Source organism: Morone saxatilis, unplaced genomic scaffold (genome assembly GCF_004916995.1).
Source record: "Morone saxatilis isolate NCDOM2014 unplaced genomic scaffold, NCSU_SB_2.0 Contig8, whole genome shotgun sequence".
Taxonomy (NCBI): domain Eukaryota; kingdom Metazoa; phylum Chordata; class Actinopteri; family Moronidae; genus Morone; species Morone saxatilis.
The window spans coordinates 17,704,694-17,729,630 of record NW_023340257.1 but is presented as its reverse complement, the minus strand read 5'-3'; the positions used below and the strand labels follow the sequence as shown (position 1 = coordinate 17,729,630).

At 42.0% G+C, this 24,937-nt stretch overlaps 4 protein-coding genes across 4 annotated transcripts in view; all 4 read right to left on the bottom strand.

Moving 5' to 3' along the window:
• LOC118342047 (extracellular calcium-sensing receptor-like) overlaps positions 1-3,760 on the bottom strand; it is a 10,775-nt gene extending 7,015 nt beyond the window's left edge. Inside the window, 3 exon segments of the mRNA XM_035680472.1 lie at positions 2,297-2,481; positions 3,290-3,418; positions 3,617-3,760. Coding sequence (XP_035536365.1) covers positions 2,297-2,481; positions 3,290-3,418; positions 3,617-3,760 — 458 coding nt within the window.
• Positions 3,761-10,477: 6,717 nt separating this feature from the next.
• Positions 10,478-13,674, bottom strand: LOC118341589 (extracellular calcium-sensing receptor-like). The gene is given in 7 exon segments (XM_035679885.1): positions 10,478-10,993; positions 10,995-11,383; positions 11,516-11,639; positions 11,848-12,078; positions 12,160-12,984; positions 13,154-13,439; positions 13,571-13,674. Coding segments are annotated over 6 exon segments (2,337 nt in total). The 5' UTR covers positions 13,406-13,439; positions 13,571-13,674.
• A 711-nt stretch (positions 13,675-14,385) lies between these two features.
• On the bottom strand, positions 14,386-17,832 carry LOC118341582 (extracellular calcium-sensing receptor-like). Its single transcript, XM_035679880.1, has 6 exons — positions 17,612-17,832; positions 17,240-17,528; positions 16,154-16,960; positions 15,851-16,078; positions 15,489-15,612; positions 14,386-15,284 (listed from the first exon to the last, which is right to left on the bottom strand). Exons 1-6 carry the CDS (start codon positions 17,830-17,832, stop codon positions 14,386-14,388), a joined length of 2,568 nt encoding a protein of 855 aa, XP_035535773.1.
• Positions 17,833-20,651: 2,819 nt separating this feature from the next.
• On the bottom strand, positions 20,652-23,644 carry LOC118341590 (extracellular calcium-sensing receptor-like). Its single transcript, XM_035679886.1, has 6 exons — positions 23,487-23,644; positions 23,118-23,406; positions 22,286-23,035; positions 21,977-22,204; positions 21,720-21,843; positions 20,652-21,559 (listed from the first exon to the last, which is right to left on the bottom strand). Exons 1-6 carry the CDS (start codon positions 23,573-23,575, stop codon positions 20,652-20,654), a joined length of 2,388 nt encoding a protein of 795 aa, XP_035535779.1. The 5' UTR covers positions 23,576-23,644.
• Between the last annotated feature and the right edge of the window lie 1,293 nt (positions 23,645-24,937).

Below are 24,937 nucleotides of genomic sequence, written 5' to 3'. Positions count from 1 at the left end.
TGATATTTATTTCTCTGGATGCAGATTGGTCCTCTTGATCTACCTATTTTCTTCCGAGCACATATATACGTGGGATGAGGACAATGCCGAGATCTCATCGCTCACCGTTCCCTTGGGAGAAAGTAGTGCCAGACTTGTGTGCGTGCATATAGTTGTACGATATTTTTGATTGCTTATTCTTTGTTGACGTCCTTTCCTAGTCTTGTATGGAATGTGGACTATCTTTGTTACGCTGTATAGGCATAATGCATTTATACACATGCAGCCTATAATGTCACGACACAAATGCCCTTACAGTCTCCAGCTGGGCGGTTATTAAAGCCCTTGATGCACAACAAATGAATAATCATAAATGGGCCATCAACCGAAATACATTTTTGAGATGGTGTTAATGCCCGTGAATCGTGACCTCCAAAGAGCTCCTTATATGAAGGTCGAGTTTGTTAATGATATCTATCAACAACATGCCGTGCTTATATCTCAACGTTCCAAAAGATACCTCCAACCCCCCACCGCTGCTACTAAATAGACAATAATCACCAAATAGATATTTAGTCAACCACCCCACTTACACTACACTTTTAAATCTGGGCCTCAGGTGTGCTCTGCAGAAATCCAGCCAGATTTCCTTGCGTTAAATAAAATAAGTATCAACAGTCAGGCTCTGCACCAAAACATATTTCTGTAATACGAGTCCAACCCAGTCAGATGATTAGATTCAATTTAACGATTGGCATGTATTATTTGAATACCCCCACACGTGTCAGCTGCTCGAGCCAGAGCAAAGTTTTCTTCATGTCTCTTCTTTCAACACACCTCTCAGCGTCTTCACACTCTTATCACTGTCTGTGTCCAGTGTCAAGTTCAATGACCCTCCATGTTGAATTTTTCGTTAACATAGCATTTACAATAAACCATTCAAGCACTTACATGGAAGTGCGTTGTGCTCTTTTATTGTTTGTATTCTCCGCACCTAAAACAACACATATACATCTAGCTAGGTTTCACAGCGTACCACAACCTATGACATATTTCATCCAGCCTAAGACCTTAACTCATTACAAGCGAACCCGCAATTGTTGTACCCCCAGTACACCATTACCACGACGCACTTTTATAACTTTTAGAATGTCTATTCCAGTTCTGCTTTTTTGATGTTGTCATGTATATGTTATCAGCGAAATAAACTCTTAATTAAACATAAAAATGAATTAAAAAGTCTGTCACCCGTTCATGTATAATACTAAAACAAACATAGACACAGGCGAGAGTAAATAAGTCATTAAGTACATTTCCCCCTGGATAAACGTAATTCTCTCCCCCTGGGATTTTACAGTATTTCCCTCTGGCGGATTCTTGGGAAAGTATGCGTTATGATTCTTAGCTTCTGATTCTGATATAGCCTACCTGTAGCCTTCTTTTTTATAGCATCGTACCTCATCTCAGAAAACTCAGTGATGCTATCAAATACTTTCTCTGCTCATGCAGACCAGCTCTGTTGTTATCGTGCTTAAATCATTATTCATTTGTTTTATATTTGTTAACTGCTTACCTTTACTTATATGAACACCCTAACTCAGCGAAATATTATGGTAAAATTAACAATTTTGTGTCCTACATTCCAATAGTGCTTATAATCCTAAGAAGACCCAGGAGATCCAACTGAATAATGATTCTGTCTACCATACTGAAACCCAATACATTCTATATATGGTATACCATTTGACTGTTAGTTCAAGATTTACTAGAAGGTCTGATTAACTGGGCCCCCATCTAACTGTTAATATAACATGGTGGGGTGGGGGCATCCTGGTTTGGGGGGCAGGCGGCAGCCGTCGGTGGTGTTGGCGGTCCGTTGGCGAGCGGGGGGGGGCGGCGCGTCGCATGTACAAAAAGGTAAAATTGGCTATGATTACCAAAGAGGCGGGTGAAAAACTACGTAAAATAATAGAGTCTTTATAACGCTCAAAATGTGCTTAAAACAAGAAAGATTTTGCTGAGAAAACAAGCTGAGATATTCTTTATCTGAATAACATTTGTATTAGCCAGTTCAACGAATAAACATAACTAACGACCACCTTCTATTCTCAAACTGTTTTGGTACCTTCCCCCCCACTTCATCTCCCAACTGTAGCGTCCACGCAGAGATAAAACATCACTGTTCTAATACTATTTTTCTATGGCTGCTTCCAAAATGGTATAAAATCGTGTAAGGATTTTTAATTTGCATTAAAAGTACAATTCTGCGTGCACCAGCGTGGTTTTAACGACTCTTAGTACTTATGACGCTCCACACAGAGGTGCGCCAGCAGATAGGGGTCTTGCGGCCACGTCTATGACAGCCTGTTGGCTCTGTGGCGTCTTTCTCTCAGGGTGAGTGACTGGTGTTGCAGGCGGAGCAGGGGGACTCTGAGAACCCTCAGCTATCTCAAGGCATGGGACACACTTATGTCTGGGGCTAGCCTTCTCTTCCACTAGCAGCTGGCAAAGACAGACAGGATACCCTACACTGCAAAAACCACTGCCACCCATGCAATGCACCCAGGTAAACTTCAATATAGAAAAACAAAATATATTTCTAGCATCTTGAAATATCTAACAGCACGTTAGGTACACGATACAAAAAGCTGGTAAAAATTGTTATCAAACTGAGTTTAACATTAGAAAACCATGTGTTTCTTGGTGGTCATCGACCTTAAACCAATCAAATAGCTTTATTCACTATGCTTCTCTATTTATGAGACACCAAAACCTTGTAATTTCCAACTTATTCTCGCTCACGTCATTTACGTTCTCCAGGTATGCTTTCTGCGCCTCAAAGGCGAAACTTAATACCCACGCCCCGACGGTACTGCCTTTCTCTGGCTGACGTCTATGATGTCTCTGGCCACATTCTCGCTGCACGTAGGCGCGGCTCGGCTGCTTCCGCCGCCGCGCGGGGTATAACTCGGATCCGCAGCACCTCATGTCACGTCGTAGCGCTCATTCTTGCGAGAACCACCCCTCTTCCTCGTTGACGGCCTCAACACTCTGCTCCCGACTCTTCCATATCACCCTGCCTCATGCGCGCTCTCACGTATGAATACCATCGAAGTATTACTCTCTGTATTATCTTTCCCCCCGCGCCGCTCAGCATGCGTTTCATCCTGCGCTTGTCACAATGTTAATATTTTATACCTTCTATCCCTGGGATAATCATTTCTCTTTTACTCTTTTAGATCCAGCCCTGCTCTGCTGTGCCATTGTCTCCGCCCTGATAAAACCAAGTACCCATCGGCCCCCAACATACCCACGTGGACTCTGCCGACCAGCAGCCCAGAGCCTGGCCAGGTCTGGTCAAGACCTCTTGGTTGGACTTGGTTGGCTGAGAGGCGCTCAGGATGGAGAGGGTGGAGTGATTACCCCAATCAATGGTACCCTGCGCCATGAGCATTCACAGAACACCGCCCAGCTGCTGGGCATTTGTCTGGAATACTCGGCTACCGTCATTTCTTCCAGACAAGATCCACCAGAAACAAGTACAAACAATCCTCGTCATCAAAGAGCTTCCTCTCTACACGGCGTGACATTGTCACTTCTCCTCTCCCACACCTCGTCATTGCTAACATACTAATACATGAGATGTCCGCTCCAAACCTTGACTGGGTGACCAGCTGGATAGGACTGAGGCCTGGATCTTCTCTTCACGCTGGATAAGGTTCACTCCATTTTCGTCGCTCACACGGCTCAACGTCAGTGGAGAATGAGCAGACGATGTCATTTTCTCTGGATGTGAAGTCACTAAACCTCATCCCAGCAATAAGATGGTTTTAACCACACCGTGTTTTGGGAGACAATACCTAAGCTTGTAAGTTTACAGTCAACAGTCCATGAGCAGAGGAAATCCACGAGAGACGCAGTGTACTGGCAGGCATGCGTCTGATTGGAGTGCAACCCCACACTAAACTGATTGTCCCATCATGCGGCCTATCGTCTTCTAACAATGTCTAGTAAAGGAGTGTATGCCCTGTGGCCCCGATTCTGCACTTCATCTCACATTCCCCGTCCAGCATGATAACCAGGAAGCGTGCACGCGTTGCATCCCTTTACTGGTCATGAAGCTGACAAGACTAAAATCCACCCTTTGTGTATATTGAGCTCATGTGTCAACACAAGAATAGTTCTAGATAATGTCTGCAATGGTTTCCCGCGTGCGAAATGAAACTTGTTCCATCTGTCATTCATGCCTGTTCCGACCTAACGACCTACAAACATGTATTGATGTCGAATCCCTTATGTTCAACTGCATATCTCTCTCTCTTTACCCCGCCACCCAAACAGATTAAATTTCAAAACAAAGAAGGCGATGAGGTTTACCCTTCCAATGAGTATCGGACGACCCCACCCGGCACAAGTATGAAATTATAACACTGCAACGCCCAACAGAAAATGGCATTGTGATAATTCTGTCCAGCAGTTGTCTTTATGCATGCATCTTTACCTGAAGACAACAGCTGAATCTGCAAATAGAGTCTTTAATTTGGCACGAACTCACAACAGGTACCACATCACTCGTGATCATGTACTGATTGATAATCCCTCCTCGATTCGCAGATCTATCGCTCCACTCTCTTACCTGCATAACTAAACACTACCACTCCCCATCATATTACACCATAATCCTTGCACACCCCCAAAACCCATCACCGCCCCCCATACTCATTAGATAGGATCATGCCGGGGAACGGGTTCACCTGAGGTCCCTGCATACGCACACGCCACAACTTCACTTCTCAACAACAACCAAACAAACCACACACCGGCACAGTCGAAAGTTATCAATCATTCACATCACTCAACAACACCACAAATGATACACAAGAACTACATCACTGAAATACACAACACCATCATAGCAAATAAAACAACATAACAACAAAAACAAAACTTAAGAACACAAGACAAAAAGTTGAGGCAAAAGACAAAACTAAACATCAACCCTTACATATACACACTCACAAAAACAACAACATAGGATATTAACACTGCCCGAGAGAATTGACATATGTAGGGGGAGATTCTATCATTGAGAAATCAAAGACACAGAAAGTCATTCTGCATAAGGAACACATGCACATGGACACAAAACAACAAAACACCTATGTACGAGCAAACCAACCTGAGACTGGAACATAACATCAACACACACTCATACAGACACACACATACCTGGCCGCAATCTATAATATAATCTGCAACTAGCCGACACACACCCGCATTTGGCAATCAACAATTTTGACATGACACAATAGAGATACATAAGAGACAAAAAATGCATAATAACATATACAACAAAGAGACACACATTCAGTACAATAACAATAATATACGCATATTGGCGCTCCAACAACACAAATCAGACATCAATAACACACACACACACACACAATACAAAACATATCATACACAAAACCAGAAACATATATGATATACGACATGACAAACAAATAAAGACATAGAAAATTGGAATACACACACACCCAACATAACGACGCACTGAACGACCATAACATCATATATGTTAAATATATTACACAGGAACACACGAGCCAACAGGACAGAGATGAATAGACACCAAAATAGAGCGAAGCACTCTCGCTCCGCGCACTGCAGGACCACATCCGACCGGGCGAAACACCATCAGAAAAAACAACCAAACACAACAAGACAACAGACACAAACAAGCGACAATGAGCAAAGACGCAAACACCCGCCCTCTCCTGCTTACCAGCGCCGCGCCTTTGATCACCTCTGCGCCAGGCTCGACTCCTCTCCGCCAGCGCCGCCAGTACCCTCGCTGCGTCATCTCTCTTCTCATGCTCCTTGCTCTCGTGCACCCGCTCATCCTTTCTCTCTCTCATTACACGCGCATACCTCGACACTCTACACAGCGTTCACCTTCGCTCTCGCCGTGTTGTCCCTTGTTCGCTCCTCTGCCTTGAACGTTCACTCGCTTCCACGCGCGCTTCTCTCTTTGACTACATACATTGTCCCACTCTAATGATAAACATATATCACCACATATCATCAAGCACAACAAATATAACACACATTTGATTCATTTGAAACTTAATAATACACACACACAAACAATAATACCTTCATATATTATGAATACAACCACTCTATAACACACTCTGCGAGAGATACACAAAATAATGCAAAACACAGATACAGCATTTAATTCATTTTCATAGAGAGCTTGCAGTTCATGAGGAATATAAAATCTACCACTGACACAAAGACTGCAATATAGACATCTACTATGAGAAATTTAAAAAATAAATAATTTACACTTATAATAATGGGGATATTAGGAAATGAATAAGTCTAAACAGGAACTCATATCTTAACTCTCACTTCTATGAATCGAACCAAACCAGTCTCTACATATAATACACTACATCAATAACCTCTTTACCAAAATCATCTATTACAATCTCCATACACTTGCATCTACACTATTCATCACACTTACAAGTCTCGACACGCAGGTAGTTTACTGTTGTGATTCCGAGCTCGCCACACCATACATACACACCCAACACTTAAATTTGGCACATCTATAAGACATTATAGAATCTCAGATCAGCAACAAATACATATAACCAAACACTAGAGAACCACACCAAAATACAATAGAAAATCCTGTCCTGCGCTGCCAGCTACTTATCGCATTTACATACACCTGCCCTCTCTTCCCCTCACCAACCTCTTTCCTTTTTCTCTCTTTCATCATTCTTTTCACTTGCGCTCTAATCAGTACAAATAGCCTATCATCAACACTCTTCTGTAGTCGTATTCGTTGGGCACGCTTCGCACCGAGCACACATTTTTTCACCCTCTCTCTCCCACTCCTCCTCTCTTTCTGCTCCTCCGTTCAACCGCTCTCTTAGTCTTTCTCGCCTCTCACCTTCTATACAACGCCTCCAACGCGGCCACCTCTCTCGTTCACCCGCCCCTCCCTCACTCCAGCCTCGACAGAATCACTCTTCGCCGCACCAGCCACTCACCCCTTTATAAGCACTTGTCACAGATCCACGCCTAGCGCCATACTGTAGCTTCTCACTCTTCCCCGCTCCAGTCACACATCCTCCCTCGGCGTCCTCTTCTGCTCTCTGCTTGCTTTTTTTCTGCACCTCTCTTCACTTTCCAACACCTGGCTTCCATCGCTCGTGACACTTCTCCCTTCTGATCCTCTCTCGCGCCCTCCGTGTTTTCTCGGGCTCAACCCGGCTCATCGCGCACTCACCATCGACCCATCACTGGTCGCTCGGACAAGATCCAGGCTCCAGCTGCTACCTGGCTCACCACTCACGGTGTGGCGAGTTCCTTCTACGCTCTACCACCGACCGGCACGAGTGACCCTCACCCTCAGAAGAGGAGCTGTTGAATAAATGTCAATGGATTTTTTGTATTTTCTGGTGGAGTCTGTCCTGAAGAGAAGAGTACACGAGTATTCAGACAAATGCCCAGTCAGCTGGCGGTTGTTGTCTGTGATGAGTGGCCATGCACCCAATGATATTGCGATATCGCCATCAATAACATAAGAGACATTGACTGTTCTAGATAGCATGCGCGACACAAAGGTCCAACCAAAGTGCGATAGGAGACGAGCGAGGAGAGCACAAGGGCTACTGCATCAGGATACTAGCTCACGAGGTAAATGTTAAATCATGAGGAAAGGGATGAGAGAGATACTTTGTATGTAGTCACATATATGAGACACGCACACCAACATACAGGGCGAATCTAAAGTTCAACGAACCGGACAAAACCCGGCGCGGCGGGCGGCCCCACGAGAGGAAAACCCCTGATATCCCAGAGATGAAGGATATAACCCTGGAAGACATTTACCACACCACATTAAACCCACATTGATCTTTAACCCAGTTTTGTCTGACTAGCTCGCAAGAATACAGAATAATGGACTTATTTGGGTGAGATTAGGACGGATGTTGTGATTTTTACCAGTTTACCCCCATGGGATATGAAGAGGTGTCCGACTGCACAGTGAAGCTATACGCCCTGCAAGGCGAGAAGAGGGTCTCTTCCATAATAGCCCCTCGCACTTGCAGGGTCCTCGTACATGAGCCTCAGAGGGTCCCAGATACCCCTTCATCGGTACTCATTAGCCAAGGGCCAGGTGGGACCTCACACTTCTAGCAAGTGCAGCCACAGACGTTCATGAGGAGTCTTATAGCGCCACACGACGACAGACTGCCAGGCAGTAGGTCTGTGCGTCTATCCTAACTCTCCCTCCTCATGCCGCAAAACAGCCAGCATGAGCCTGCGCCATAACCTGGAAAGCCTCCTGCACGTTTGAAGAGTGTCGCACTGTCCCCGGCAGGTGTGAGCCAGTAGGGTTGACCATCTAACAGTTTTTGTCCCTACCACCAGTAGAACCACAATACGTGCGGAAAGAAGCCTGAGTTGCCTGTATCACAGCTTCATAACCACCCCTTCCTTCTCTAAATGTTAGGATAGCTCAGTTTGATAACAAGCTTCTTCTCCCCACTGTGTTATCTGTACCTACTTTCTGTTGAGATAAATCTTTCAAATTAACACTATATCTTTTTTTATATATTTTACCCTGGTGCGGATTGCAGGTGGCAGTGGTTGTTTTGCATGTAGGTATCCTGTCTGTCTTTCGCAGCTGCTGTGGAAAGCGAAGAGGTGGCCCCAAACAGTAATGGGTTCGTCCATCGCTTAGATAGGCTGGAGGGTTTCTCGAGGATCCGCTGCTCTCGCCTGCGACACCAGGCTCCTCCACTGAGAGAAAGAGGCCGACAACAACAGCGTGTAAGGAGTGCCCAACCTGTTCTCTGGCGACCTCTGTGGTGGGACGTCATTAGGGGGTCTAGAGGTGTTAGAACCACTGGGTGGCACTGCGACATGTACTGTCGGGTAATGGCAGAAATTAAAATCTTACGACGGATATTATACATTTTGGGCAGCATGAAGAGATAGTATTGGAGAACCAGTTGATGGTTTTACAGTCTCTGTGGAGTACAGGTTGGGGGTGAGGGGAGGGAGGTAACCAAACAGGAAGGAGATAGAGTTGTCTTTAGTTTATTTTTTTATTTCTTAACTGGCTAATAAATGTTAATCAGATAAAAATATTCACTGTTGTCTCTACGCAAAATCTTAGTCTTTCTTTTTAAGCGAACATTTGAGCGGTTATAACAGACCGTATTTTTTATTAGTTTTTCCCGCCTCTTGGTTATCATGCAAGATCTTGTCCTGGTGTGGTTGGTATCATGGCAGGTAATCGTGGTGAACATGAAGAGTGGGGCGCCCAGTTAAGTCAGCCACTGTTAGTAGTTTGTATAGCATGGTAAGTAACATATATGAGGGATGTAGCGTGTGGGGTGGCAGTGATGTAGACCGATCAAGTATTCAGTTGGATCTCCTGGGTCTCTTTAGGATTATGAAGCACTATTGAATTGACACAAGAATTGTTATATGTTACCAGTAATAGTTGCGTTATTTAGGGTGTTGCAGTAGGAGGTGGAACAGGTTAAGACAGAATTAAGACAAATGAATGAACCTCCCTCAGCAGAGTAACAAATGCACTGGTCTTGCAGTAGCATGAGGAAAGGTTTTAGTAGCTCGACTGGAGATTGTTCCTGAATGGGGTTCTCTATAAAAGAAGCTAGGTGCTGATATGTCAGAAGTTGCAGATCAGAATCAGAAAGTCCTTTAATAAATCCCAGGGGGAAATTACTTTTAATCCCAAGGGGGAAGATGTAATGTTAATCCCAGGGGGAAATTACTTAATGTCTTTTTACAGTGTCAGGTTCTAGATAAATGAGAGTGACAGACTTTTAATTATTTTTATGTTTAATTAAGAGTTTATTGTTTCCTGATACATTACATACAACATCAACTTAAGCAGACTGATACATTCTAAAATTATAAAGTCTCTGTAATGTGTACTGTACAACAATTCTGTCTTGTTATATAGTTTACTGATGTATGTATGGTTTTGTACTGAAACCTCTATGTATATTTTTTTTATCCGAAATACAACATAAAAAGAGCACACATTTCATGTAAGTTTGAATTTTATTCTAAATTATTTAAAAAAAATTCAACATGGAGGGTCATACTTGACCTTGGGAACACACAGACAGTGATAAAAGTGTAAACTCAAGGTTGAAAAGAGACATGAAAAAACTTTGCTGCCACATTACAGGTTTTGTTTGTATTCATATATATTTAATCGATTAAATTAATTAAATCATCTGACTAGTTGATATACAGATATGTTTTGTGCAGACCTACTGTATACTTTTTTATTTAAGCAAGAGAATCTGCTGCTTTTCTTGAAAACTGAAAAAGTGTAGTTATGGTGTGACTTGAAATCCATTTTTATTTGTTTTTGTGGGGGGGGGGTATTTTACAATACAGCTGTTGCTGTTATTTAACAAATAACTCATAGGGCTCTTGGGGTCACTTTACCCATCAAATGTTTCTTTGTATTGTTCTCAGGCTTTAATAAAATGATGTAGCACTTGGGTAAAAAAATACAAAACAGCATTCCATAACTGGAGGCCAGAATAGCAAAAATCTCCACAGCAACAGTGAATTTCCCAGGAGAGCTGGCATATGCTGGAATAAAAGTGATCCAGACTGCACAGAATATCAGCATGCTGAAGGTGATAAACTTGGCTTCATTGAAATTATCAGGCAGTTTCCGAGCCAGAAAAGCAAGAACAAAACATAGGATAGCAAGGAGTCCTATGTAACCTAACACAGCCCAGAACCCTATAGGTGATCCTAACGCACACTCTAGTATAATCTTGTCTTTATAATGTTTCATATTTTTGAAGGGAAAGGGAGGGTTGATTGTCAGCCAAAGTATGCAAATCAAAACCTGTATTACAGTGAAAGTCAGAACACTGAGCCTCTGCTGTGCAGGCCCAAACCATTTCATCATATTACTACCTGGAAAGTGTGGCCCCTGAAGGCCATTAAAACACTATTGTTTTCCCAACACAAGAATGCAAGGACAAGGGATGCCCGAATGCATGTGTCGCAGCTGCAGGACCCCTCAGAGGCCGACCGATGAAGGTCAGAGAACACAGGAAACACAGAGTCAATGAGAAGAGCAGCAGGAAGCTCAGCTCAGAGTTGTTGGCCCTGACAATAGGAGTCTGTCTGAAGTGAAAAAATATCAAGGCTATAGTCATCGCCAGGCAGGCACCGAAGACAGAAAAGGTGACCAACAGTATACCCATCAGTTCCCTGAAGGTGAGGAACTCCATTGCTTTCAAGTCACAGCTATTCCTCTCTTCGTTGGACTTGTACTCGGGAGGACATTTTTCACATTTCACTGCATCTGAAAGCATAAATATGTTTAGGCTGTACAGCACACACATCTTCAGATAGACCAGTAAAGTGCTGACAGTGATTTTGCCCAACAGAAACACGATGAGAGCTAAAGTAAAGGCTAGGAATCCTGCTGTCTCACTTGTACTGTTGCTGAACTTGCCGTCAGCACAGGTGATGCAGTCAAAACAGCAGATAGGTTTGCCCTTGACAAAAGCCCGTCTGGTCCCTGGTAAACAGCTCTCACTGCAAACAGACCTTGGCACCTACATCCCAGTGACAATATTAAAAAACATATTTATAACAACTTCCAGTCCCATAATGCTGTTAATATGGTAATAAACTCAACAATTTGTGAATTAGTATTTCGAAATATTTACTTAGTGATCAAGAGTGTCAAAGATACATTTTTAAAGATAAAAAGAAAGGAATGTGCAAAATCAGATTTTAAAAAGGCTGTCTACACTTCCTTACCTCAAGATTCTCTCCTGCCCAGATGGCGCTCACACCTCCTTTCATCTGAAACTGCTGACCCTCAGGCCGGGAGGCATCATAGTAGCCAATGGTCTCAAAGAGTATGTAACCTGTCTCATCCATCTGCCAATTTACCAGTGCATAACGCGCCACAGGGTCCCCCAACTCATCAAAGAACACATTTTCATCTATCTTAGTGGTGAAGTTGACCTTTGTTAGGTAATGCAGCACCTGCAGGGGAACAGTGATATTGTTATATATCATTGACATATACAGTGGTTTTAATTTAGGCACAGAATTTTTTATGTTTACCTGCCATGGTTGTACATTCTCCCTATCAGCACAAGTATTGTTCTCAAAAGGCCCCTGTCCATCTTTGCAAGTGAATAGCATGTGCAATGCATGAGCGACAGCATATGTGGCCTTGTAAACATTATTCAGCAGACTGGCATCTGAAACATCTGTGAAGCGTGTGTTTGTGTCCCACAGAGACTCCTTCCCAGTGCAGGCTGCAACTGAACCCTGAGCTCGGGCCTCTCCTTGGGGAGTCAGGGTGCAGCTGAACACAGTCTCCCACAGCTCCACCAGTCCTTGGTCTCCCGGTGTGGTGGAGGGCCTGCTGTTAGCCAGGAACTCCTGCAGTCCAGGGATGTGTGCATTGAGTGCTGCAAAGCCTACTGCCCCCTGGACCACAGCGTAGTTGACTGGAGAGGCAATATAGCGATATGTGATCCAGCCCTCACTGCCCACCCACTGCAATCCTGTCACATTCTGAGAATGAAGCTCCTTGATAAGTATGTCAAGGTCTGTGCCATCAGCAAATGCCACTATTACTCTAGAGGTGGATTTCTTTATTATGTCCACTACCTCTAAGAACCACTTCCTGGGATCAGTTCTGTAAATAGCCACTGAGTACTCAACACACACACCTTCCCTTTCTGCTGCTTCCAGGAAAGTGGCCATGCCGCCATTCCCATAGTCACTATTAGTTCTGATAGCTCCTACCCATGTCCAGCCAAAGTGTTTCACCAGCTTTGCTAAGGCTTGGCTCTGATAAATGTCACTAGGTATGGTTCTGAAAAAAGAGGGATAGTCTCTTCTGTTGCTAAAACATGCACAAGTGGCTGAATGACTGATCTGAAACACAAGTAAAAGCGAGAAATAGCTCATTTTGAGATGTCCTTGATACCTAATATTAATAACACATAATAAAATATGTTCACATATCATATTACTTCTCATTCAACAACACAAATTTACTTGACAGTTCATGGGTGCAGAGAGTGTGCATGCCCGCAACACTCACCACAGGTATATGGAAGGGTCCCATGGTGCGTGCAATACCTATTGTAGAGGTGGATGTGGTTTCACCTATGACAGCATGCACATTGGAGAGCTTATTACAGCTGTCTTCTCCACTCTCATACCTATTCATCAGGTTTAGCGATGCCCTGATGGACAGAGGGATACTGGGGCAGGAGTCAAAGATCCTGTAACCCAGTGTCACTCCTGGCAGAAGCTCTGAGCTGTTGTTGATCTCCTCAATGGCAAACATCATAGTGTACGCATACTGAAGCTCACCTGGGTCGAGTCTGGAAAAAGGAGAGGGACCAAATTGTACAATTTGTGAAAAGTAAAACATGTAAAAAAATACATAAACTTAAAACAGGAATAAACAACACATATTGGTAACTGTAATACATTTTTTCTATCCCTCTCTTACCCTTCACACTGGATTGTTCCTGGGTTGACCTGAAGAGCTGGATCAACAGTGACTGGATTCTGATGGAAGGAGAAAATGCCTCCAATGTTGATGTCTCCCTCCTTAGAAAACTGAGACTGTTCTTTTGTCCCATATGTTTGACACATAGGCTTCCCTCCTCTGATAACCAGAAGGAAAAGTAGCATATCCGCTATCAGCAGCATAGTTGTTCACCTCAATATTTACCACCCCAGGCCCAAAGATAAAACCTAAAGTCTCACCATTTTATAGGGTTTAAGTATGACGAGGCCATAGGGCACCATATGTACATATTGTGTTTCTCTCCACCAATGACAGTGCTTGTGGTGTGACTGACAGATAGTTGGGCCTATTAGAGGGTTTTTAGCATAACTTATTCCTAATGGTAAGAATTTCAGAAACCCGAGCCTGTCTGTAGTGATATCTGAGATGTTATTGTGTTCTGTATATTATATTTCGGTTTAGAATTTTAATTTCACACTAAATGGTGAAAAATAAATGAGCCAACATGTGAAGGAGAGAATTTTGTTCTCAAATTAGGCAAAACTATTCCATTACTCATTGTTACATTCAACAAGGAGCTGAACTTTATTTTCAGTTATGTCACAAGGAAATCATTCTGTGGAAAATAGCTGGAATTAAACCATATCTCAAACAGAAAGATGCTGATGTTCAATTCATAGCCTTTAATGAAAGAAATAAAAATTAGCAATAATTAATAATTATTAATTAATAAAAATAGCAACAGTTTAGTGTTTAGTGTTGTTACTATTCTGCATACTCATCTATGGCAATTTTCAGTGATTTCTCCCCATCATGTGTTTTTTAGTATTTTTCTCTGGTTTTAATAGTAAAATATAACATTTTGGAGCAAAGATACAGAAAAGTAAACCAAAACTTGATGCCAGAATAGCAAATATCTCTACAGCTACAGTGAACTTCCCAGGAGAGCTGACATACGCTGGGATAAAAGTGATCCAGACTGCACAGAATATCAGCATGCTAAATGTGATGAATTTGGCTTCATTGAAATTATCAGGCAGTTTCCGAGCCAGAAAAGCAAGAATAAAACATAACATGGCCAGAAGTCCTATGTACCCAAGTACAGCCCAGAACCCTATAGGCGAACCTAAATCACACTCTAGAATAATCCTTTCAGTGGCATGAGTAGTGTTTTTGTAAGGGAATGGCGGGGCAAGAGTTAACCAGAGCACACAAACTAAGACCTGCATTAAAGTACAGCTGAGAACACTTGACCTCTGAAGTGGAGCAGAACACTGAGGAACTGTGTTTGCTGGCCTTTTAGCCTTAAAGGCAGTCACCACTGCTACGGTTTTAGCCAAGATACAAGACATGCATAAGGCAAAGGTGATGCCAAAAGCTGTGTGGCGCAGCATGCAGGACCACTCAGTGGGCCGGCCTATGAAGGTCAGAGAACATAAGAAACACAGAGTCAGGGAGAAGAGCAGCAGGAAGCTCAGTTCAGAGTTGTTGGCCCTGACAAGAGGAGTGTGACGAAACCGAAAGAAGACACATGACACCACCAGTGTTAAACATGCTCCAAACAATGAGAAAGCAGTGAGGAGGGCCCCCATGGTTTCTCCATAAGATAGGAACTCGATCACCTTTGGAACACACTGGCTGTGATCTTCATTTGACCAGTACTCCAGTGGACACCGTGAGCACTCTGCAGAATCTGAACAGAAAAACATGAAACACTGAAATGGGTTCATGCTGTAAGCTGCAAGTTATGAGAGCAGAGCTCAGTAAACATTAACAAAATTATCATTGAAATAAACACTGGCTGTATTTAGTGACTTATAGGTGAGACACTGGAAAACACTGATTTGTAGAAATATTACATTATAAATTACAGTTAAACAGTAAAGATTCCACTTACTACTGGAGTTGCTGATGTCTCCAGCAGCACAGGTGATGCAGGAGAAACAGCAGATGGGTTTTCCTTTAATCACAGCCTGCCGGAATCCTGGCAGACAACTCTCACTGCAGACAGACTGTGGCCTCTGTAACAACACCACAACTCATCTGGTACTTGTAGTTTGTTGCTCCCATAATACAAATACTTAATTTAATTGGTTTATTATAATCAGCATTTGGGTGATGTATAAAAAACTATAGTTTAGGCATTATACCTTGATCTTACACATCAGTCTACATCCAAAATAAAATTCCTACTACTATGTACAATATTCACACACACACATGTGTATATATATAGTGTGGTATATAACAATTTGATACCTGTGGGGATTCGGCAGCCCATGTTATGTTTATTCCATTCATGGTAAACTGCTTTCCATTCGGTAGTGAAGCATCGTAGCTCCCTACAGCTACAAACACAGTATCTCCTGCTTGGTTTTTCTGCCAGTTCACCAGCTCATAGGTCGCTGCAGGGTCTCCATTTCTATCAAAATACACTCTTTCTCCTGATGGCAGAGTGAAATTCACATCTTGGAGGTGCTTCACAACCTACAAATAGATAACAGTGGTGAATAACTTAAAGTATTCAAATTATCTACATAATTAATGAACGCAACCTCTTACCTGTTTTGGCTCAAAATCACCTTTCCAGATACATGACTGATTCATCACTTCACCACTTTGTCCACATTTTAACATTTTATGCATGGCATGAGCCACAGCATGCACAGCCTTATACACATTGTTAGATATCCTCAGCTCTGACACATCTGTGAAAGCATTGTTGATGTCCTGTAGTCTCTCAGAGCCAGAGCACTGGGTCTGACCATGCAAGCTGGATTGGAAACTGCAACCAAAGGTGGCTTCCCAGAACTCTCTCAGCAGATTATTTTGAGGGTCCTGACTTGGGTTAACCTGCAACAGAAACTCTTGCAGGCCTGTGATCTTTGTTTTTCTGATGGTGAAGCCCAGAGACCCTGTCAGGATTCCTGAGTACCTCTTAATGGCCAGATGACTTGCTGTAATCCAGGACTCACTGCCCACCCACTGCAGCCCAGTCAAGTTCTGTTTCAGAGCTTCCTCAAGCAAAATGTCCATCTCGCTCTGGGCAAGGAAGGCAACTAAAACCCTTGCACTTCCGCTCTGGATCACTCTGACCACCCTGGCAACTTGTTCACTGGGGTCAGTCCTTGAGATGGCCTCTGAGTATTCAACACAGACTCCCTCCTGACTTGCAGCTGTGATAAATGTTGCCAGGCCATTGTTACCATAGTCATTGTCACTCCTAACAGCCCCAACCCATGTCCAGCCAAAGTGTTTCACAAGTTTTGCCAAGGCTCGGCTCTGATAGTAGTCACTAGGGATGGTTCTGAAGAAGGAGGGGTACTCCTTTCTGTTACTCAGACAGGCACAAGTGGCAAAGTGGCTGATCTAAGAGAAAAGAAAAGGAGAGAAACAAAAACACTTGACAGAATGGGGATCAAATATTGTTTGACTTAAGATATGACTTTTGACTAAATCTGCTGCATCTGTGCAAACTTAATCCTGACCACATAGCCCTAAGAATAACTTTGTTCTAGTATCTTTTCTGTCATTTTATAGCAAACTGATTATTAGTTCTGGAGTGTCCAAATAAAGTGTGATTAAGCCTTTTGGAAAAAGGAACGAAGTGGAATAAATCAAAAAAGAAGCACAAATATGAATCTTTACCACTGGTATCTGGAAAATCCCTGAAATTTGTAGCATCACAATGGTTGAGGAGGACTCAGAGGCTCCAATGATGGCATGAACAGATGACGGGCTGGAGCAGGTTTTTTCCAAAGTCCTTTCCGGTCCATTCATTAGACCCATCACTGCACGCGTTGAAGGCAGTGTTGAACCACAGCTATCAAATACCTTATAACCAATTGAGATATTAGGCAGCAGAGAGCTGCTATTGTTGATCTCCTCAATGGCAAAAATCATTGTTTGGACAAAACGAAATTCTCTGAAATTTATCCTGAAAAGAATAAGTAATGCTTTCAAATTGATGTGTCTTTTTTCCATTTACAAACCATCAATGTCAAAGACAACAAACAGTACCTGGAACATATGAGATGCTCTGGAGTATCTGTAAAGGAGAGCGGAGGCTTTGAAATTTGGCTGTGGATGGAAAAAGCTCCTCCAATACTGATATCTCCTTCCTTAGATAGCAAAGGAAACTCTGAGCTGCCCAGCATCTCACAGAGCGCTGTGTCTTCCTCTGCTCCAAAGGCTCCCATAAAAAGCAAAAACAGTAACATTACATAGATACAGCCACACATCTGGTACAACAGGCACACACAAACCTGTTCTCTGTGATGAGTTCTTCTATGACTAAATGAAACCTGTGTCACCTCTAATGGGCAGCGCTTTATACTTCTGCGAATGATGACGATTGAAGTCCTGTTATCAAATCACTGTCTGATGATGTCACATTTTCTGTTTTTCATTTGAGATGGTATAATCTGATTTTAGATAATTATGTTATTATTACAATAAATTGTAAAAGAAATTGTAGAAAGATGTGATCTGGGGTAGTACAAAGCATTTGGACATATTTTTTATTGCAAATTGAGTTATTAGATGTTTGTGTAGAAGATAGATATTATTCTATTAGCAGTTTAGTTTGTTTGGGGCAGTAAACAGTACACACAATTACGTACAATGCCAATGTTTGGTGTCAGACTTGGAGTGTCGATTCTGTTAACCCTTTATCGGGAAAGGAACCATATATGGTAACTTCCTTTATGATGATTGAAGGTGATTTTATTACACTTCTATGGCCTATTTTGGTGGGGTTTTCTATAGGTGAAATATTAATATACACTTCACTGTTACGGCTTTTTTTCACAAATAACTCAAAGTGGGCTTGATCTTGATTTGCTTATGGCTTATTTATTACATATTTTCATAGTATATTGATGTGGCATATTTCTTTTGCAGTAGCTGTCTGCTCAGTCCTTCTGTGGGAAGAGGAGGCCTGCTGGACCACGGATTGTTGTTGTGCCAGCCCACCTAGACATCATTGACTTTGATTTGCAGCCTAAAACTGAAACTTTTTAAAAAAGAAAAAGAAAAAATGTCTTCTTATATCCACCAATAACACTTAAAATGTCCAAGTATTTCAATGAGTGCCCTATAAAGGGTTAAAGACAGCAAGTGGTTTGTTCTTTTTTAACAGGGGGATGGCCATAACCTTAGCCTAACACCACACAACCATTCCATCAAATATATGCCTATAGTAAAAACTATATCTGTAGTTGTGTCTCCCCTAAAATGTTTGTTACAGAGGTGGAGGCCTACCAGGGGGCCTTTCAAATCTCAGGCTGCACATCAATGCTTACAATTTGAGGGCTTCCGGGCCCCTTAGTGTTTAAAATGTGTGCTCACCACTAAGGCCCCTCAGACCCATTGATGCTTACAATGTGAGGGTTTAAAATGTGAATTAACCACTTGGGCCCTCGTACCTCACAGTGCTTACAGTGCAAGGGCCTCCAGGCTCCTTGGTGTTTAAAGAGTGAGCTGACTACTACAGCCCCTGGGCGACTGGAGTTTCAAGTGTAATTTGACCCCTAGGGCCCCTCGGCTCCTACAGTGTGAAGGTTGACCACTAGGGTCCAGAGGCCATTTGGTGCATACATCGAGAGTAACACCTGGGCCCCTTGGTACAGATTAGGGTTGCATTGGTCTGAAAATTCAATTGTGGGGGTCCACCCAAAAGACATGTTCCCAGGAGCCTCACAGGACCATAATCTGACCCTGGCACAGATGCTACTGAATGATCATCGAAATATGAAAGTGACACTAGTGTATAGAGTATAGCATCCACCCTAAAATGATCTACTGGTTACAGACATTAATGTTTATATTTTTGTTAATATTATTCAGCATATTCTCCAAACCTCAACTAAATGATTTGGTTGCTTAACCGTAACCACAATTTCACCACACTTTATTTTCCTTAACTTTAACCATATAATAGTTTTGTACCTTAATGTGATCAAGATGATCCTGTATGATTTAGGTTCTTCAATGTACATATTAAAGAAGTAGTTTCAGTAGAACAGCTGGAATTAAAGTATGCTAATGTGCTAAATGTTAAAAATCAGCATGCATTGTTAGCATGCATGTTAATGTGTAGGGCTGCTAGCTCAAGGCACAGCTGAGTCTAAGTATATCTGACCTGAATGAAGTACATGAAATAAAGCCTAGACTGCTGTAATTTTAGTTGAGTAGTTCTAAACCAAACAAGCCTGTTCAGAAAACCTAATTAAGCACTGTCCAGAAGATAAATACTTTGATTTAAGTAGAACAAGGCCTTTCCTCTGCTCTTAGACTGCACCCTATTAAAAATATTAAAGTTGTGACTCAAATTTTCAACCAGCCAGCTTTTTTTATTTATTGGTGTGTACATAATATTGCAGACTTAAGTCTAGCTGTGCTATGTTGGAAAGAAACCCTCAATATTTGCTCAGTAAATAATATTATAAAAATATTATGACACATGCTTCTTTGTGAATTGTAGGTCACCAGTTCAATCCAAAGACCACCAGTGTGCCCATGAGAAAGGCCTTTAACTCCCAACTTGCTTCATTGGAGATATGCAGGGGCCAACAGATTAGATTGTTTTTGTAATGGCCAAATTAGAGGTGGGAATGCTAATTCATTAAGTGTGCATGTTAAAATTAAGAGACAGGAAGTCATCGATAGTTTTAAATATTTTTTATTCATATGAAATAAAACAAAGATTAATACTGTGCATCCTCAGTTTAATTATCAACCAAAGTCATTGTAAAAGAAAAGTATTATTGATACCAATATTAAAAGATTTTTGGAATGTAAATGTTTTTTAACTGTATTGTAGACCAGATAGGTAGGATTCAATACATAATGAAATTATCTAAAATGAAAATGTAAGCATTTAACATAACAACAATAACATGTTCAATTGAAAACATTTTGTTGCTTTGTTGTTTTTATCTCAATTTTGAAAGGGGAAAGGTAAAAAAATTCCATATGTAAATGAATAGTATTCACAGCCACAGATTGTGAAATGTAGTAAAATATATACTGTCATTTCCTCAAAATTTTATATATAGATTTATTTGTATTGCATTTTCCCCATCAGATATTTCTTTGTGTTTAGTTCAGGTTTGAGTACAATAATAAAGCATTTTGGTGCAAATATACAGAAAAGTATTCCATAACTGGAGGCTAAAATAGCAAATATCTCCACAGCCACAGTGAACTTCCCAGGAGAGCTGACATATGCTGGGATAAAAGTGATCCACACTGCACAGAAAATCAGCATGCTGAAGGTGATAAATTTAGCTTCATTGAAATTATCGGGTAACTTTCGAGCCAAAAAAGCAAGTATAAAACATAGGACAGCAAGGAGTCCTATGTAACCTAACACAGCCCAGAACCCCACAGGTGAACCCAGGGCACACTCTAGTATAATCCTGTCTTTATAGAGTTTCATATTTTTGAAGGGAAAAGGAGGGTTGATTGTCAGCCAAAGTATGCAAATTATAACCTGTATGAGAGTAAAGCCCAGAACACTGAGTCTCTGCTGTGCAGGCCCAAACCATTTCATCACATTAGTGCCTGGAAGTGTCGCTTTAAAGGCCATTAACACCACTATTGTTTTTCCAAGAATACAAGAGATACAGAGGACAAAGGTGATGCCGAATGCTGTGTGTCGCAGCATGCAGGACCACTCAGAGGGTGCTCCAATGAAAGTTAATGAACATAAGAAACACAGAGTCAATGAGAAGAGCAGCAAGAAGCTCAACTCAGAGTTGTTGGCCTTCACCAAGGGAGTATCCTTATTGATCAAGAATAGAGTGGCCACAGTTAAAGTAAGGAAAACACCAAACAAAGTGAAAAATACAAGTATTATACCCATAACCTCAGTGAAGTAGAGGAACTCGACATTTTTGAGTACACATGCATCTCTGTTTTGATTGGACCAATACTCTTCAGGACATTTACTGCAGTCATTAGAATCTGTAACAGAAATATTGTCAATATTATTGTAATTTAATTAGCTACATCCTAAAAACATGAATAAGAGACAGCAGCATAGCGAACCTTAACATGATACACAGAGCGTGGCAAGCAAACAATGTATGCAAGTTGCCATATCCCTGGTCTGTTGTACATATACCTGTGCTGTTGCTGATTTCTCCCTCTGCACATGGTATGCAGTCAAAGCAGCAGACTGGCTTTCCTTTCTGAAGGACTTTGTGAGTTCCTGGACGACAGCTCTCACTGCACACTGACACAGGCAACTTTAAATAAAAGAAAATGACAGTTAGGGTTAGGGTTTTAAGCCATAATTCAAGATAAAATATTGTCAAACTGCATTGCTGAGGCAAACCGTAGCATTACATAAATGTAGGTTTTATTGTCAATTATATTTGCCTCTGTCTTTCCTCCAGGCCAGATTATGGCTTCTGTCTTGAGAACAAACTTCTGTCCAGGAGGTAGGGAGGCGTCATAGTAGCCAACAGGTTTAAACTGGACTGAGCGATCTGATCCATGCTGCCAGTTCACCACCTCATACCGAGCCACAGCTGCTCCAGTGCTATCAAATGACACCTGGTCCCCATTTTTAATGGTAAAATTCACTTGATTCAAAGATTCCACTACCTAAAATGCATTAAGATAATATCTCAAAATATATATTTACAGAAATAAAAAATGCACATTTTAGTAATCAGTTATTTTTACCTGCCAGGGAGAAACCTTTGCAGTCTTGTCACACCCCTGACTTTTGGAGCACTTTAGGATGCTGTGCAGAGAATGAGCCACAGCATAGATGGCTTTGTAGATGTTGCTGGAGTATCTCAACTCTGCCACATCATCATCATAATCTTTAAGCTCAATTAGATCCTGTTTTTCTCTGCAAGTTTCTGTCATCGTGTCCTGGTTTGTCTCCTTGCACTCAGACTCTGTCTCCCAGAAATCTTTGATCAAAAAATCATCCAGGCCACTGATATTGGCCTTTTGTACAGCAAAGCCCAGTGAACCTCCCAGAACACTAAAGCTGGTGGGAGTCACAAGGCTGTCAGCAGTGATCCAGGCCTCCACACCAATAAACTGCAGGCCTGTGATGTTGTGGTGACTCAACTGCTGTAGAAGGTTGTTCATCTCTACATGGGCCAGGAAACCAACAATGACCCGGGCAGTGCTCTTTCTGATCACTTCTACCACTTTCATGAGTTTTTCTGGTTCTGCCCTGTGAAATTTCTCTGTATACTCAACACACACTCCTTCCTCCTGAGCTGCAGCAAGGAAGATGGCCATGCCATTGTTGCCATAGTCACTGTCGCTGTTGACTGCCCCGACCCAAGTCCAGCCAAAATGCTTGACCAGCTGGGCGAGGGCTCGGCTTTGGTAGAGGTCGCTGGCAATGGTTCGGAAGAAAGAAGGATACTCTTTCCTGTTGCTTAAACACTCACAAGTAGCTGAATGACTTATCTGAGAATACACAACGAGAAAGGCAAAATAAGGAGAGTTTGCATATAATATACACATTGATACACATAGACTGCCCTCTTACCACTGGTATTTTGAATGGTCCAGTAGTGCGTGAAAGCACAATGGTTGAAGAGGATTCAGACTCCCCAATAATAGCATGAACAGCTGATTGACCAGTACAGCTCTTTCCCACACTCCACTCATCACCGTTCATTAGGGCCATCACTGCGCGCATTGACGTTAATGTTGAGCCACAGTTGTCATAAATACGGTATCCGATAGAAACATTGGGAAGAAGAAATTCACTTTTGTTTATTTCCTCAATTGCAAAGATCATGGTCTGGGCAAATCGAAACTCCCTGGGGTTGACACTGACACAAAAAAGGCAAAATTAAAAACTTGCATTTACTGTGACAAAATATATAATATTTTTAAATAGTGGTCAAATTACCTGGAACAAATGAGACGTGTTGGTTTTTCTGTAAAAGAAAGTGGAGGTTGAGTGATTTTGCTGTGGATGGAAAAGGCTCCACCAATCATGACATCTCCCTTTTTAGACAGCAGAGAGAACTCTGAATTCCCCAGTATCTGACAGAAAGCAGCTTCCTCCTCCGCTGCTCCAAATGCTAACAGGAGCCCTATGAAAACCAGCCAGGTTATCACTTGTGACATTTTCGACTGTCATCTGCTAATGGGGCAGAGCCACCCAGTCAGATCAGAACCAATGCAGTCTTAAATGTGACATTTTATAATATTAGTTGATGACAGGGCTCATTTGCATCTTACTGACCAATCAGAGTTAAGTAAAATAGGGCAGTCCTAATGGTATCTTCCCATGAAATTATCCAATAATCCAATATAGTTTAAAATTATAATAACAGCCTGAAAGGGGGCATCCTCGATAATAAATACTTTTACTTCTGTACTTTGAAGCAGCATTATGCAAGAATTTGTATTTTTTGCAGCTTGTTTCAAAGTGCAATTCACTTTTACACCGCTGTATCGAGGGGATTTACATCGGCCATGAATCTGACCTGGATCATGTTTTATGGAGAAAATTGAGTTTCCTGAGAGCTTTACTTGTTGCTTCAGTAACAGCTAATTCCTGCTAGTCTATGTGACCATAGACTGTATAATTAAAAATGAACATCGTCCATAGGTTTCTAAAGAGCCTGTGTGGTCAGCTCTGGCCGTTGCCATCTTGGCAGTCCTGACTCCGCCAGCTCCTTACTAATCAAAAAATGGGCAAATACATGTAGCTGAGGCAGTCTGAATGAAGCCTGAAAACAACCAGCTGTGACGGCACGAACCTGTCACTCAAATCAGCCACGCCATTTAATTAAGCATAACCTAAAGCTTTGTCATAAATGGGGAATTTAGCTATAAAGACTGAAAATGTCATAAACAGGTTGATTTCTGCTATAAAGTTGAGCATTTTATTATGGGGCCTTATGAATATTGACTCACTTCTGTAGCCAACCTCAAGTGGCCGTCTTGTAACTTCCGCGTTGGCTTCATTGGCCAGCCGTGGAGGTTGCCACCTGTGTGTGACATAGTGCTGTAAAGCGCTACGGACTTTCCCGAAGCAAATTGTACTCGCTCAGTCCAAGTTACAAAGTGAAAGAGCAGACGTTGGGGGCCAAGCGTAAATGAATGAGGCACAATTCTCCCAGTTACTATCAGTGTGCCATAAAAATAATTTTGTTATTTTATTAGAAGGTAAACTTATTGCTAAATGTTGCTTTAAAGGACCAGTGAATAGAATTTAGTGGTATTACGCAGTGAAATTGCAAATTGCAGCCAACTAAATACAACTCGCAAAAAATGCAAAAGGCCCTACATAGATGCAGTGTTTTTCCATTCTGGGCTACTGTAGAAACATGGCAGTGCAACATGGTGGAC